At 32.7% G+C, this 15,746-nt stretch overlaps 1 protein-coding gene across 3 annotated transcripts in view; it reads left to right on the top strand.

Moving 5' to 3' along the window:
• The window catches only part of LOC133840763 (cyclin-dependent kinase 14), a 139,889-nt gene that overhangs the window by 54,965 nt on the left and 69,178 nt on the right, over positions 1 to 15,746 (top strand). For all 3 annotated transcript variants that reach the window (XM_062272806.1, XM_062272805.1, XM_062272807.1), the window contains one exon: positions 10,204 to 10,281. In XM_062272806.1, coding sequence (XP_062128790.1) covers positions 10,204 to 10,281 — 78 coding nt within the window. The remainder of the gene's footprint in view (positions 1 to 10,203; positions 10,282 to 15,746) is intronic.

The following is a 15,746-nucleotide window of genomic DNA, read 5'->3' on the forward strand; positions in this document are numbered from 1 at the left end:
AAAAAAGCCCAAAATAATTTTCAATAAAAACCGAAGAAAATGATCAACATTTACTTATTTTGAAAGAAAAACTAACCGATTGAAATAACATTACGAAATATGAATAGAATTTTAAATGAAAATTTATTAGATAAAATATGATTCCTAACTGAATTATAGTATGACTAAGGGTTGACAAAACATTGAGAAATATAAAAAATTTGGAATAATAATGAAAAATAGTGTAAATATTATTTCTCACTTAATTATGACAAATACTTAGCCTACTTCTATAATTTCATCCACATATTTTTTTAAATTTTAAATTCACTCTATTATTATAATTACTTCTAAATCGACCCTCGCGGATGCGATTTGTCGATGAGTTATTGAGCATCGCGCAGGAACTCGTTTAGTTTGAATGGAATTTAATTAGAGAATCGACTTGGAGTAATTAGCCTAAAGCGCCTCTAGATAAATTACGCATAGTAAATAACAAACAAATGCGATTAGAACTCTGTGGTTGACAATGTTGGCAAGTTTGATTAGTTCTAAATGTGCTATGATGTGATGTTAGATGTCGGGTTATGATGGCCATAAATTGATGGCTAAATCAATTAGAAAGTCCAGGTTAGGCTTAAAGTAATTAAGATTTTCCATTTGCTTGTCGTCACACACACACATGCATACATACATGCGTATATATTTATTTTGTGTAAATTTTAATTAAATTTCACATATAATATATATGTATATATGGCGATTTGGCAACTTGATAAACGGCCAGCAGGCACGCAAACTTGGCCAAAAAGCTGCTCGTTTGTCGTGTGCGCAAACTATTAAAACAGGTGGTCAGAGTATTTAAACCAGGGCTGGGTTCAGTTTGGTTTTTTTTTGGGGTTTGGGGTTGCTCCACAAGCAACTGGTTGACTAATAATTTTTATTTTTACTGCTTGTCGCTTTCTTTGCGAAACTTTTTCTCTGACGTCCGTCGCTGCTGCTGCGTTTTGCCTTATCGAACACGCCCCATCGCTGCGGGAGCCACGCCCCTTTATGTGTGTGTCGCCCCCTTTTAGTCGCCCTGACGATAATTTGCGATGCGATTTCTTGTTGGCGATAAAAAATAGTTCTATATGGTAATAAAACTTGTACTTTGTTTTGCATAAAAATCATTCAAGAAATATGCTAAATGAGGTGAGGTCGATGGGGTGGGGGAAGGGGTGGGAGAGGGTGCTGTGACCCCCAACTGTGAGGCGCGTTGTTAATGCCGTTGTTTATCTCTGTCTCGGTTTTATTTTTGGATAATTTTATTTTGATGGTTTTTAAATTTTATGACTGGGCCAATAAATGTTTGTTTTCTTTCTCTGTGTGTGTGTATGCGGGTCTTTATGTGTGTGTGTGTGTGTAGCAAATGCGTTGATTGATAAGATTGTGCTTTGGAGGGCAACGAAAACGCATGAAGAAAACTTCTTGTTAATATTATATTATGGATTGCATACTTGTAGCTTGAGGGGACAACGCCCAAGTTTTGCTTGACATGCGATTTATGGATTTATCAAATGTTCCACGTCATTTAAGTCTTTTTGAGTGAATGGTTTTATTTCGAGTTCTGCATTTGGGTTGTATTTTTGTCACAGTTAATGCGGAAAATATTATGCCTTAATTTGCCATTTGCTCTAGATAATAAATTCAAGTTTATTTCGAGAAGTTGTTTTATGGGACATAGCGTTTTTGTTTATTTAAAAAAAACCCCTTTTATTTTTACTATATTTTATATTTGACACAGTTAATAATATATGATTTTTTTTAAAGTTCTTTTGTTTATTTATATCATGCTGCTAATTATAATAAATTCATTGCTCTAAGTAAATTTTACTTTATTACTGGTGGTGTAAATGTGTTTAGAATTTTTGGTGAATTTTTGTTAAGCTTGTTTTTTAATATGATATTGATAAAAAGCTTTTCATACATACAAAATTTTGTATTTTATTTTATTCAACAATATTATAATTTAAATTTCTATGCATTTTCAAGAATGACAAAAAAAAGTGTCTGATTAATTGCATCGATAATATGCAATTTGTAGTTCATTTTTCTCTACTTATCTTGTTAATGGATCTCTAATTATTTTCTTTATGAAGTCCAGTTTCTAATGAAACTATAATAATACTACAATAATTTGGTAACTCATATATTTAATTTTCTATTAATTTAATGTTCACAAATTGTAGAAATCCATTTTATAACTGATGAATTTGACAATAAATTAATAAATAAATGATTAAAATGAATGGATAATAATAATGTGTTCATATTTATGTATTATCATATTTATTTAACATTTTTCTAAGCTAAATGTGTTAATGCTTCTGTGTATATTTTAGTTTATATTCATATAAAAATAAATGCATTTATAATTTCGAACGTTCAATAAACTGTCAAAGTTTATTTAATTTGTCTGAGCTAATCGTGTTAATGTTTAAATGATTATTTTCTATATTCAGCATTGTAAAATGTTTGCAAATATTTGCAATTTTCATTTAATGAATTTTAATGAATATTGCATAAGTGAAAATGAGCGACACAATCGACATCAAATGCAGAGCTAATCTGTGTCGTGTAACCGGCAAAAGGATTATGCGAAAAACGCGCCGTCATTAATTATTTGCATTAAATGCAATTTTAATGCGATTGTGTGTGCTATCAAAGAGGATGAGGAAGAGACAGAGAGGTAGACACTGAGGTTATATGCCACAGGTTTATCAATTATCCTTTTTTTTCCAGTGGCAACGAACGACGTTTCTCTTGTCGAATGACATCCAACTGACAGTTGAGCAAAAGTTCATGTGTCGATGCAGCCTCCAATCGATTTCTGGCAGCTCATCAACGCCTTCGTCAGAGCTGTTGTTGTTGTTCTTGTTGGCGCCTCACGTGGCAGACAGCAGGCTGTGGCAGGCGACGTTGCATTCAACCGATGTCAGGCGTCACAATTGCTATTTCGGTTGCGAGACGAGTTGGCAAATTGTTCACGTCATTTATAAGCCATTTAATCATCGGTTCCGTCAGCTGTCTTTTTGGCCTGCACTTTAAACCTTTAGCCAATTTCTGCTATTTTTATCGAGAAGGAGAGAGAGAGAGAAAACTCTTTTCTCTCCAGCATTTGCTTGGCACTCTCGCAATTAGTCAGCTGCTGTCGCCAAGTGTCAAAATGTTTCGTATGAAAATGCTCTAGAGTAAAATCTATTTTCTCATGCTTTTCTATTCTCTTGGCCGTGCGCCCACAAATGTCAGACGCATCTCTAGTCATAGAGATAAGAGTGAAGCAGAGAGAGGAGAGGGGTAAGAGCCAAGTCAGCTGCTGTTGCATGAGCAATGAGCCAACGCGTTGCATGGCGTGCCCGAAAATGTCACGTATACGTCGTGTGGCACCGCATGTCGACATGTCGGTTGGTTCGCCTTTCGCATGTCACCAGTTGCTCTGTCCCATTCTTTGTTTCTGCTGGTAATTACGTCATTAACAAGAAATTTGAAAAGTGCTCATCATAGTATCATTTGTGTTTGTGTGTGCGAAAAACAAGCAAAAAGGCGGAGCTCATTTCCCAGTTGATCTGTTTTATGTCACAGAAAAGAATGTCCCAAAATTGTGTCATTTCATTCTCGGTAGTTGGGGAACTTTTCCTAATGCCCTTTATCAAATTTTGAGTCACGTTTAACATTAAACATGTCGGTCACTTAATCATTTGTATTTAATTCTTATCGTAAATTAAACACAAACTTATCAGGCACTTCCTATTATCGTAAATCGCAGTATTATGGCTTATTAATGCGCATATTTCAAGTGTTTTTACTTATGATTAAGTGTTCACTACGGCACAAATAATCAAAATTCCTAAACAAATAAGTTTTCAACTATTTGCTGTTATTTATTGACTTCAACTAATATTTATTTACATTGCGTTAGACATATTTGATTACTATTTGTTATAAATTACAGTTGAAAACAGATCGGCGAGTAATTATAAATTAAATATAATATATAATATAATATAAACTTTGCTTAAGAATTAAATATTTAGATATAAAAAATAGTCATTAAAGTAATATTGATGAAATATTCAGCTTGGTGTTTGCTGAATATTTAAATATCTGATATAATAACTATAGAAAACATTTTCTACTTTATACTATGAAGACTCTTTGAACTTTATTAATCATGAAAACTATATTAGAATAATTTTTTTTTATAATTTGTACTTTATTTAGAAATTGTCTTGTGATAATATTTAAATTTATATTTGAATAAATGATACAGACATTTTACAAATCTTGTTTGGCCTTTTCTAATTAATATACCACAAAATGCTAAAATATACCGACGACTTTTTTTTTGTATATTAATGTAGTATATTCGAAATATACCGAAATAAAAACCAAACAGTGTGGTATTTTTCTTTAAATAAACCGAATTAATAAACCACAAAAATACTAAAATATACTAAAGACTATATTTGGTATATTGATATAGTGTTACACACGAAATATACCAAAGCGGAAAATGTACTTACAAAATCGTCATAAATATTAATTTTTATTATATTTGAAAACAGTTAATTATACATTTTTTACCCCTTCTCAAGTAATTGATAATTTGACATTCCATTGAAAGCTTCTTGCATTGTCTACAAAATTGTAGTCTGAGTAAAATGCTTTCAGTGGAAATTTCCCTTTCTTCTTCAGGCATATAATTAACCCCCAGTTAATGGGGCTGTTAATCATCTTTTGTATTGTTTTTTTTTTGTGTTTTTTTGTGAGTAGTGAGTAAAGTCGTGGAAATTAACACAGCACACGTAATTGTAATGCATTTAATTATGTCCAATTGGCAGTTTTGTGAAATGTTAATTGAGTGTCAAAAGCTAGACGAAATCTCCCCTCTCGCTCACTCGCTCGCTTGCTGTGTGCGTCGAGGTGTAAGTGTGAGTGTGTGTGTGTGTGTATCTGTGTGCTATTTCTGTGCACTCTACGGCTCAATGGACACGCCCCCTTAGACTGACGGAGGCTATTGAACTCGCTCGGTGCTGTCACCTGTCGTCGTGGCATGATTGCAATTTGTCAGCCGCTGACATTGATTTCAATTGCGAAAAAATAAACTTTTGATTTCTCATTCGCATTTCGCAAATTTTGATTTGATGTGCGCATCGTATGCATCTCATTAATGCAACAAGCGGCAAACAACTGTACTCGTTGAAAGTTCTTACTCGGCAGCGCCTTTTTGCAGTCTTAATTAAATAAGTTTTTTGTGCAATTGAAGTTTGGCTGCAACTCCGCCAGTTGCAAGTTGCAACTCATTTTATAGTCGTCTTGTTTGCTTTTCCCATTTGCCAGCAAGAAAACTTTTTTCGCTCAGCATTTTGCAAACAACTTTAATGGGCTTTTAAAAACAACAACAATTGACTCGCTCTCTCTTTCTATCTCTCTCGCTCTCGACTTATTTTGGCAGTCATCAAGTTTTGTTCTAATGTAATGCAATTGCAGCGTCATTTTGGCTTTTGCAAACCAATTTGTCTGTTGCACAAAACTATTAACTTGGCGCCATTTTGTGCATTTGCATATTGCAATTTAATGCGCCTCCAAAAACAGACTGCCAATGGGGCGTATACGTGATAGACTATTAAAGTACCAGACAAAGTTCTAACTCACTTTCATGCCAAGCATATTAAGTATGTGATAATGTTCGAGAAGTATTCATAAAGTGCATTCTACATATGAGAATCTAGAAATTTGATTGCTAAACGTTGTGTGTGGTGCAGAGCGAATCTTTTCGATTTGAATAGGTTGCTATAGATAGAATTGTATACTCATCTTCTCACATAGATTAAAAGCGAAATTGTGAATCAGACAACTAAATGTAAACTTGCCTGGCGCACAATGTAAATGTGTATGCATAATTGGGATTCATTTAAGTGTGTTAATGTGACGCACAGTATTAAGATGTTTAGTCAGCTAAATTTGAAATATTCAAAGCGTTTCCCGTTTGTATTCTATGCATTAAAATTTTAATAGATATTTGGATATTTTCTGCATTTCAAACTGTCATAAAATTGTCCCTATTTAATGAAAGCTCTGCCAAATATGTTTACTTAGTTTTCCTGTTAAGATAAACTTAACTTTCTATTATATCTTCAATGGCATTTTGTATAATATTTAATGCATTTAAATTTATTAATATTTTCAATGCGCCATTCACTTGAAGCTCATCTGCAATGGGGTTCTTAGTTAGTATTAATCTTAGTTTTAAATCTTTATTGGCTTTCCATATATGTTAGTATTTTATGCAATTACATCATTCAATATATAATTTGTTTTAGCTCATATAAAATGGGGCTATTATTTAGCTTTTACAAAAATATACACTTCGATTCCTAAATTTTAATGATTTTTTTATCTAATATTTAATGCATTGACATTTAATTAAATTTTGTAATGCTTCACTCATGTTGAACTTATCTAATTTTCTCTGATTTATTGAATTAAGTGAATCATTTAATCCAATTATGTTGTGTAGTAGCATAACAAATGAACCTTGCAAATTAATCGCATTTAAAGCAATTAAATCTCTTGGTGATTGTTAAACAAAAATATAATTTATGCATTCTTAACTCATCTAAAATTTTAATCTTTTTTTAAATGAAAACAAGCTACACTATTTTCTAAACATTTAATGGCATTCTCCCCAATATTTTATGCAGTTACATTTTGAAGTATTTCATTCATTTTAAACTCATCTCAAATGGGTTTACTAGTCAGTTTTTAAAACAAAGATTAACTGCATTTTCTTATACATCTTCGATGACATTCTCTTCGGTATTTTACGCATTTCAATTTTATTAAATTCTTAAATACTTTATTTGTTTACTTTGTTTGTTTGTCAAGCTACAATGGGATTTTACATCAACTTTCACCCTTCTTACATTACCTATCTCAACTAATCCAATTACTTGATGTGCAGTTGCATAGCAAGTGAAGTTTGCAAATGAATCGCATTGATTAACGTGGTCATTGTTGTCTATTCAGGCAGTCAGGCAGTCATGTTTCAGGATCATTATCAGTTTTAAAAGCAGCTTAAAATGCCATAGTTGGGTCCAGCTTATGATTCTGAATGCTTTCAAGTCAACAACAGCAGCAACAACAACCACGACAACTATAATAATGGCCAGCATATGAGCTCACAGTTATGAGAGTGGGCCTGTAATTGAGTTGAAGTGTTGGCTTTCAATGTACATACAATATATGCATCTATCTGTCGCTTTCTATATATACATATATGTACATAGCACATATATAGACACTATAAATTGCTGTCTGCATTGTTGTTAAGCCAAATTGCTTTTGAACGCAACAACAACAAGTACAATAATAATAGTTACTGTGCTCTACAGATACGACGAGACACTCGAGAGAGACACTTATCAAATGATTTAGTGCTGTAAAAATAAAATATTCTCTAAAGTAAAGAAAAACATATGTACATATTTCTTTTTATATCTGTATATATATATTTAATTGTGGGTGGGCAGCAGTCAAGGTGCCACTTTATAGAGAAGAAGAGAGAGGAGGGAGTGGCGTGGAGGTGAACATCTCCATCAGTGTCAGAGCTGCGTTGGCCAATGCTCAAAAGTGGAAGAGTTTGATAAATGACTTCTCAAGTGACATTTCATAAGCTGACTGCAATGAAGAGATTCTTATTGATTTCAATGCGACGAAAGAAATGCTTTGTACAATCGTGCTGTGAATAGCTAATAGATGAAAACATTATACACAATCATTTCCTTGTTGAGATAAAATTTAAGTAGTCGTTAAAATGATGGGAAAATGTTTGCTTGTTATTATTTTGATTATTATGATGTCCATCATTTCATTTTTATTATTCGTTTCTATTTTGCGGACATTATCGTAAATTATTTAAAATTCTTTAATTTATATTATTTTCAGTATTAAACGTATTTGGTATTTAAATATAATTAGTTTCAATTTCATTGTAAGTTAATAATAATAATTGAAACTAGTTTTACGATGAACATTTTGACAAATGTTCAATTAAATAAAATAAACTTTATTATCGTTATAGTTTTTTTAATTTCAGTTTTATTTGTGTTTAATTTTAAATAATGAATTTTTCGCTTCATTTAAAACTATATGTATTTCATTATTATTCAGTAATAAATATAAAAATACTTTAACAAGGAAAACTTAAATGAAGTTTTTGAATAATAGCGTCCTTCCTTAATTATTTCTGATTTAATCTGTGGTTGATTTTATCAAGAATTTTAAATGAATGAATATTTATCTTCTTAAAAAATATATAATTTAAAATAATATAGAATTTGGCAAGAACAATTATATTAAAATTTGAATTTTAAAAAGAGTTCCACATCCATTCTGTTTTCTTTCTACTTTTAGTGTAAATCAACATTTTCTTATTCTGAATTTTTATAATTTACTCGTATAATTGTACTCAAATATTATCATAAACATCTGTCATTAGCATTATATTTATATATTTAAATTTTTAATCGGCATTCCAATTTATATTGTTATTGCTAAAATCAAATTTCATTTTCAACGAATTTAATTTGAAATATATTTTGTAATGGCTTAAGCTTTGTTCTGACTGCTAATCGATAAGAAATGCCAGAAACAGCAGGCAGAAAACTATTCAAAGCGAGCACAAAAGGTAAAAGATAAGTTTGCAGATAGAAATGCATTTGGCCAGTCTGTTTAGAGACTGTCTGTCGATTGTTAAACAATCGTTTGATTACAAGCATATTACACAGCTATTTGCACAGTGCCAGTCAAATCATTATGCCAATCAACGAGCCACAAAAACCGACAACAACAAAAACAAAAACAATGAGATAGTTTCAAAAAGAGGGGAGCCCTCAAAAACAGCTGATACAACAACAACTAAGCCCTATAAACGTTGTGTGTGTTTGTGACGTAAAACTTTACACAATTTGCATGGCTCACTGGACGCTGAAATAACTTTGCTAAATGTTATTATTATACATACGAGTATTATGATGACTATCGACAGCGAAAACAATAATATCAACAAAAGCACTGCAAGGGAATTATACAACTCAATTACGAATACATCGATTTATAGAGTTTCTACACGAATAGAGGGGGGACGAGGAGTTGAAGAGTGTGAGAGAGAAGGAGTGAGAGGCGCCCCTCTTAAATAACAACAGAATTAAATGCATTATCTATTTTCGAGCGGTTTTTCATTTGAATTTTATCATGGAAATTGACTTTACAGTATTTTTGTGCGTGTCTCTTCGGTGAGTGTCTTTCCTCCCTCAGAGGGTCACAGTCGTCAGTCGTCCCCCCACTTATGTATTTATTATTATGACACACCACGCATCACTGATTTATGTTAATTTGTAATGTCAACTTTTTCGTTGTTCGTTTTGCGTGTTGTTATACCCGCAACGGGTAGGTTAGAAGAGTATTATTACTTTGTGATGGCAGGTTGACAATCTGGTATATTTTGAACATAATAGTATATCGAACAATCTGTCATATATTGTATTTTTGGTATAATTTGAACGTAATAGTATATCGGTATGCTTTAGTATTTTTTATATATTTTAAGAATAATAAACAAAGTCCGGTATTGTTACATGTTGATATTCCGGTATATTTTGTACTCTTTGGTATATTTCAAACTCATTAGTACATCGATATATTTTTGGTATATTTTAAGAATAATACCCCACATTGTTGCAGGTCGAAAATCTGGTATATTTTCTACCCTGTGGTATATTCTAAGCGTGTATGCCACCATATTTTCGTATTTTTGGTACGCATTTTGTTGCAGGTTGACAATCTGGTATATTTTGTACTCTATGTTATATTTTGAACTTAATAATATACTGATATACCAAATAATACCTTCGATATATTTTGGTATGATAATTCGGTATATTTTAACAGTAATACGCACTGTTTTACTTTTATAAAAATGGTTAACGGGTATCTCGTAGTCGAGCACACCCAACTGTAGCTTTCCAACTTGTTTTCTAATTGTTGTCGGGGTTTTGTTTGTGGCAGCATAAATATTATATAATAAAATAACATAAAGCGACAGGCAAACCATCAATCAAGCTATTATTTTATTTAAATTTAAATACTAAATTGTTATTCTCTTCCTGTTGTGTTTTTCAGGCGTCACAATGCGGGAGAAGAAAGGCGGCGCCCTGCAGAAGCTCAAAAAGAGGCTATCGCACAGCTTTGGCAGATTAAGTGAGTATTGATATACAAATTTAATAAACTTTAAACTTTGCTTCGCAATATATATTTGGTTTTTAAAAAAATAAAGTGGGAAACTTGCAACAAACTAGAAAACCAAAACAACAATAAATCAACAACAAAAGCTAACCATAAATGGGGGAGTGAAATAAAAAAGAGAACTCTGAAAATAGCTGACAACAGAAGCCAAAAGCGCAGATACCATAGATGTGTGGGTGCAGTTCGCAGCTCGCTCGACACAATAGATTTATGTACAACAAATATATATAGTATGTATGTTTATAAACATAGATCTAACAATGGCCACATCAAGTTGTGTCTAGTCGGAGAAGTATTGGGCGTTTTGCTGTGGGAAAATGTTGTGCATGAATCATCCCAATAATAATTCTCAACTGCAAAGTACTTTAGGAAATGTTTACAATTAAGATGCAAAGATTCGCTTCGAGGTTAAACGCCTTTTGACTTGTTCTCCAGTTGACATTGGCATTTGCCTAAACCGATTGTTGCAAGCTGATTGTTGAAGCTGCACAATATTTAAATCACTTTGCTTTGTATGTAAATTTGAAGTTGAAGCGAGTATTTAAACTAATTGATAAATGGGTATTGAAGTAAAGAAAAGTTTCTAGCTTTTTCAATACCATTTCAAATTAAATTTCATCTTGATCTGCATTTGTGAATCCCATTTCTAACTAAGTCTCATTTCGATAATAACAAATATTCATTCATCTTTTTTCTGCAAAGACAAGCTTATTTAGAATATACTAACATAGAACTTTTATATCCTACGTTGCTCCTCTCATTAGTAGACAACAAAACACACTTCACAGACATTATAAATTTCGCTTTGTTGAACAATTTATGCCATAAAAAAACTTAAGAATAATAATAAAATATATTAAGTGCATTTCTAAGCGCAGGTCCTTAAAGTTTTTCGCCTAGTTGCCTCACTTATTCTCTGGGAAATTGAGAAAATGTGCAAAGCTCGAAAGCAATTTGGGCAACTTTATTAGCTTCGTCTCGAAAGCCATAAATGCGAAGCAAAAGTTATGCCAAAGTTGTTGGGCGCATGAAATTTAAATCTAGTTGCTAAACTTATGCCACAAACGCACACTAAAAAGAAAATTAAAGTGTTTTTTTCGAAAATCTAATAGACGAAATTAGACACCTGAAGTGAGTTTTACTCGAAAATATCGCAATATGTATTTGATGTGTGTTTTCTCTGCGTATTCAATGAACTGTCAGAGACCTGCCAATGTTGCGTCAAAACAATGCACAGCAGCGAGAACTACATTCATTTAAAATGAAAGAAAAATACCCGAAAACGAAAAACTGTCAATGTTGAGTCATTTGGCAAAGCATTTAATGGTCAAACATTTTGTTCCGAGGGGCGAGATGCAAAAGCAAAAGCTGCCTGCCAGCTGTCCATGGTAATTGAATGCAGCAGCTGAAACTGACTGTGACTGACAGACAGAACCGAACGGCATGGAAGAGAGATGAAATAAATGAAAAATAATCCAAAAATGTGCTAGCTAATACCCCTCCAAAAAAAAAGCTCCCAACTGCATGTTTTGCCTGCATTTTTCCCCATATAACATATATGAATTGCATAGTTTTCATGCATCGCTCACCAGAGGCGCCACCACATAGTGCTGCCCAAATAACGCTGTTGACTCACCAAAAACAACTACAACTGGTAAAAAAAAAAAAACAACAAAAAATGGAAAAATAAAACCCGTTTCGGATTGCGGCATGCAGCTAATTGTCTCTCAACGCCCACAATCGTTGCTTGTTTTAGTGCCTCTCGATATATATTCGCGGTCTAAAACGAGTTTTGGCTTTTGTCTAGAAAGAAAACCCGCTTTTATGCGCAGAGCATTATGTGAGCGGACCACAAATCGTCAGTCAACCGACCAAACAAACCAGACAACAGCTGTTCCCCCCAAAAGCAGAGAGATAAACAGATTCAGACATGTACACAACAAGAGAGCGAGTGAGAGAGAGAGAGAACTTTGGCTTAGTCAGTGTGACCATATTTGGTGTCGAATTGTGAATTTCGACCCAAAAGTGTGTGAGGGCCGCGGCGCCATGAACCAATTTCAAGTTTGATTTAACAATCAATGACAACAGCACAATGATTACAATGCTCGATAAGTCGCAATGTAAATAATGCCCTACCCCAAGCTTAAGCCTTAAATGGTGCGGCTTTATTACACTGCGTGAGGTCGAGAACTTTTGCGGAATACTAAAGTAAGCAGTGAGTAATAATTATTATTCCAGAAAGCTGACAAAACGATAGGAAACTCTTCAAATATTGAAAATCGAAAGGTTACACGAAATTTAGTATTTCCGTGCTGGAATTCAATAGTTTGTGGTATTTTATTTAGTATTAAAATAGTTTTCAGTATTAGTTGAAATATTTGCTAATTTGTTCTGTGTATGGAAATACTAAATCAGGTATATTTTCTATCAAAAAATACTTTTTCTACTTTAAAATTACTTGAAAAATTTTAAGAATTCTTTTCCAGAATTTTTTAAAGTGACTTTAAAGTAGAATAAGTATTTTCTATTGACGCTATACTAGATTTCGTATTTTCTTATCGAAAAACAACCGTATCTAATATTTTTAGTGTAGAATTTGAAATACTCTTAGAATATCAAGAATCAATTTTATCAAAATAAACTTTTTAGTAGTTTCTTAAATAATATGACAGTAGAAGGATTATTATACTTCTCTCAGTTAGAATGATAACTTCAGTTGTTTCTCAAGGAATTCTTTGACAATTTTAAAAGATAAATTTTGTATTAGCTATCAATTTAGCGAAAATACTATTCTTTATGCCAATTTCAACTCCATTTACCATTGTAAATTCAAAGTGCTGGCTAAACTGCGTGCCAAAGTTAAAGTGATGTTATCCACAGCGTGGTGGCAAGTTTTCTTTTTGGAATTCAAAGAAAAAGTTGGCCAAAAACTGTGTTGCAACATGCTTCTCGTCGTCTGTCAGTCAGAAGAAAACCAACAATCTACCAAATTGCAATTTCTTTATGCTTTGACTCCCTCTCCCTCCCCCCCTTGACACCCCTTCTTTGCCATCAATTTGCTGCTGACTGCGTGACAACTCAGCCAGCTGAGTTTTTCTTTGCTTTTGGCAATTTTCATTGTTATTTTCCACACGATTTTGCCAGTGAATGCAGCTCATAAATTTTGCAATTGAGAAATAGTATTTCTCTCTCAATTTTTTATTTATTTATACTATTTTTTTCGGGTGCCTCAGGGGGGAGAGCGAAGGGAAAGAAAACTGCAAAGCAAGTCGCAAAGTTGGCTGCAACTTAAATGTTTTCATTGCATTATTGAGCAGTTGCAACAGCTGCTGCGGATGCAACTGCAGCTTCTGTATTTGATGTATAGAGAAGCAAAGTAAAGAATGTCACACACAAGTTGTTGCAACTTCCATTTGGCAACTTTGTTGTCGTTGTTGTTGTTGTTGCACTGTTCTCAGTCTCGTTGTCAAGGCTATTACTGTAGCTTCTTGTTGTTGTGTTTAACTATCGTTAATTGCTGTTAGTTGTTATTGTTGTCGCTGCTGCTGCTGCTTTAATTTCAACGGGTTTTCTTTCCAATTATGTACATGCTCGACAAGCTCAACTGCTTCATTCGCTGGCAATAAAAGTTATGAAGTAATACGCAGACAGCCACGGGAAGTGAAGAATGTTCAACCAGATTGTGGCAGCCGCATCAAGTTGTAGTTGTTGCCTGTCAGGCATTAAGTAAATTGCATTTAACTGAGCTTCTCTCTCTCACTCGCTTGCTCTCTACATCTGTCGCTGTCCACTTGATGGGCGCATCAAGTGTCTTTCACGATTCCAGAAACAGCAACAGAACCTCAACACACAACTGGTGACTGGTCTCTCAGTTCTCGGTTCTCGAATCACGGGTCTGGTTCTTGACTTATGGCTTGTTTTCTTGTTTTCTTTCTCTTTTTCACTTTATGATAGCGTTGCACATTCCTTAGGCTTAAGTTCTTCCGCCTGCCGCTCTGTCGGTGGGGGAAAGTGGTGTCATATTGAGAAATATGACTTTAGCAACTATAACTTTAAGTATCTAGCAGAAACTAGCTGGAAAAAACAAAAGCAATTAAATATTACAACTAAACTTAATGTCTTTTCTTACGTTATCTTTAACAAGGAGAATTCAATTGAATAGAAAGACCATGAAACAACAATAATAAAAAGAGAATATAAATTTTAATTGTTTAAGATTTTAGTAAAATACGAAGTCTGAAGCAAATAATAAATATTTATGACTTTCGGAGAAGAAAAAAACTAAAATAAATAGTATTTAAAATACTAACAGTATTTTCACATTATTATTTCTATTTATTAGTAATTATTACTGAATCTAATGGTATTTTTAAGATACAAATACAACTAATACTAATTATAATAGTAATACTATTTGTTAGCACTCTTAAGATACCAGTAAATTCAGTAATAAATACTGAGTTTAATGGTATTCTTAATATACTAATACTTATAATAATACTATTTATTAGTATTCTAGTATTTTGAAAATACTACTGGTATCTTAAGAATACTAATAAATATTATTATTATAAGTATTAGTATATTAAGAATACCATTAAACTTAATAATAAATACAAATTGAAAATTAATTGGTATTTAAAAATACTAATACATTCTGAAAATATCCCAAAATTTATTTTGATATTTATTTAGAAAGTTGTATTGAATAATGAATAAAATTTAATGTGATATATTAAAAATCAGGAAAGTATTTGACAATGCTTTAAGATAAATTGCAATATTTGTTTATTTATAAACAAAGTTTGCTTAATATCTGAAAAAACATTTGGATAGCTAAAAGTAAAAGCTAGGAATCTTCTCTTCACAAATTTGCAATATATTAAATCCTAACTTTGCAGTACAAATTACTTCAATAAATTGCCAAATCTCCTTCCCACAAAATTCCCAACAAATTTGAATTTCGCAATAAAACCAAAATTAATGTTAAGCCATGATGCTTAAGCATAATTTTAAAAGACAAATCCTTTTAAATGCTCTTCAAACTGGGCGGTAATTCTTCGAAATTCTGTAAAATATTTAAGCGAAAAGTGACAACAATCTGACACTTATCCGAGTCGCTGGTATTGCTTGAGATGTTGTTTTTGTTGCTTTTTTTTTTGTTTCATATTTTACAAGTTTTTCTCGCCATTTTGCCAGGCTCTTTCATAAGTTGTGTAAATATTTCATGACATTCGCTACGGTTGTTTTTTGCTGTTGCTGCTGCTGTCGCTGCTTTTGTGGACTGTCAACGATATCAACGAGATATCATTGTAGTTCGCCTCTTTGTGCCACTGATACACTTGCTGCGCTGCTTTTACTTCACTCCTCCCCCGCTCTCCTACTTTGGGTGTCTGTGCGCTTGTCATAATCCTTTTTGA

This window comes from Drosophila sulfurigaster, chromosome 3 (assembly GCF_023558435.1).
Source record: "Drosophila sulfurigaster albostrigata strain 15112-1811.04 chromosome 3, ASM2355843v2, whole genome shotgun sequence".
Taxonomy (NCBI): domain Eukaryota; kingdom Metazoa; phylum Arthropoda; class Insecta; order Diptera; family Drosophilidae; genus Drosophila; species Drosophila sulfurigaster.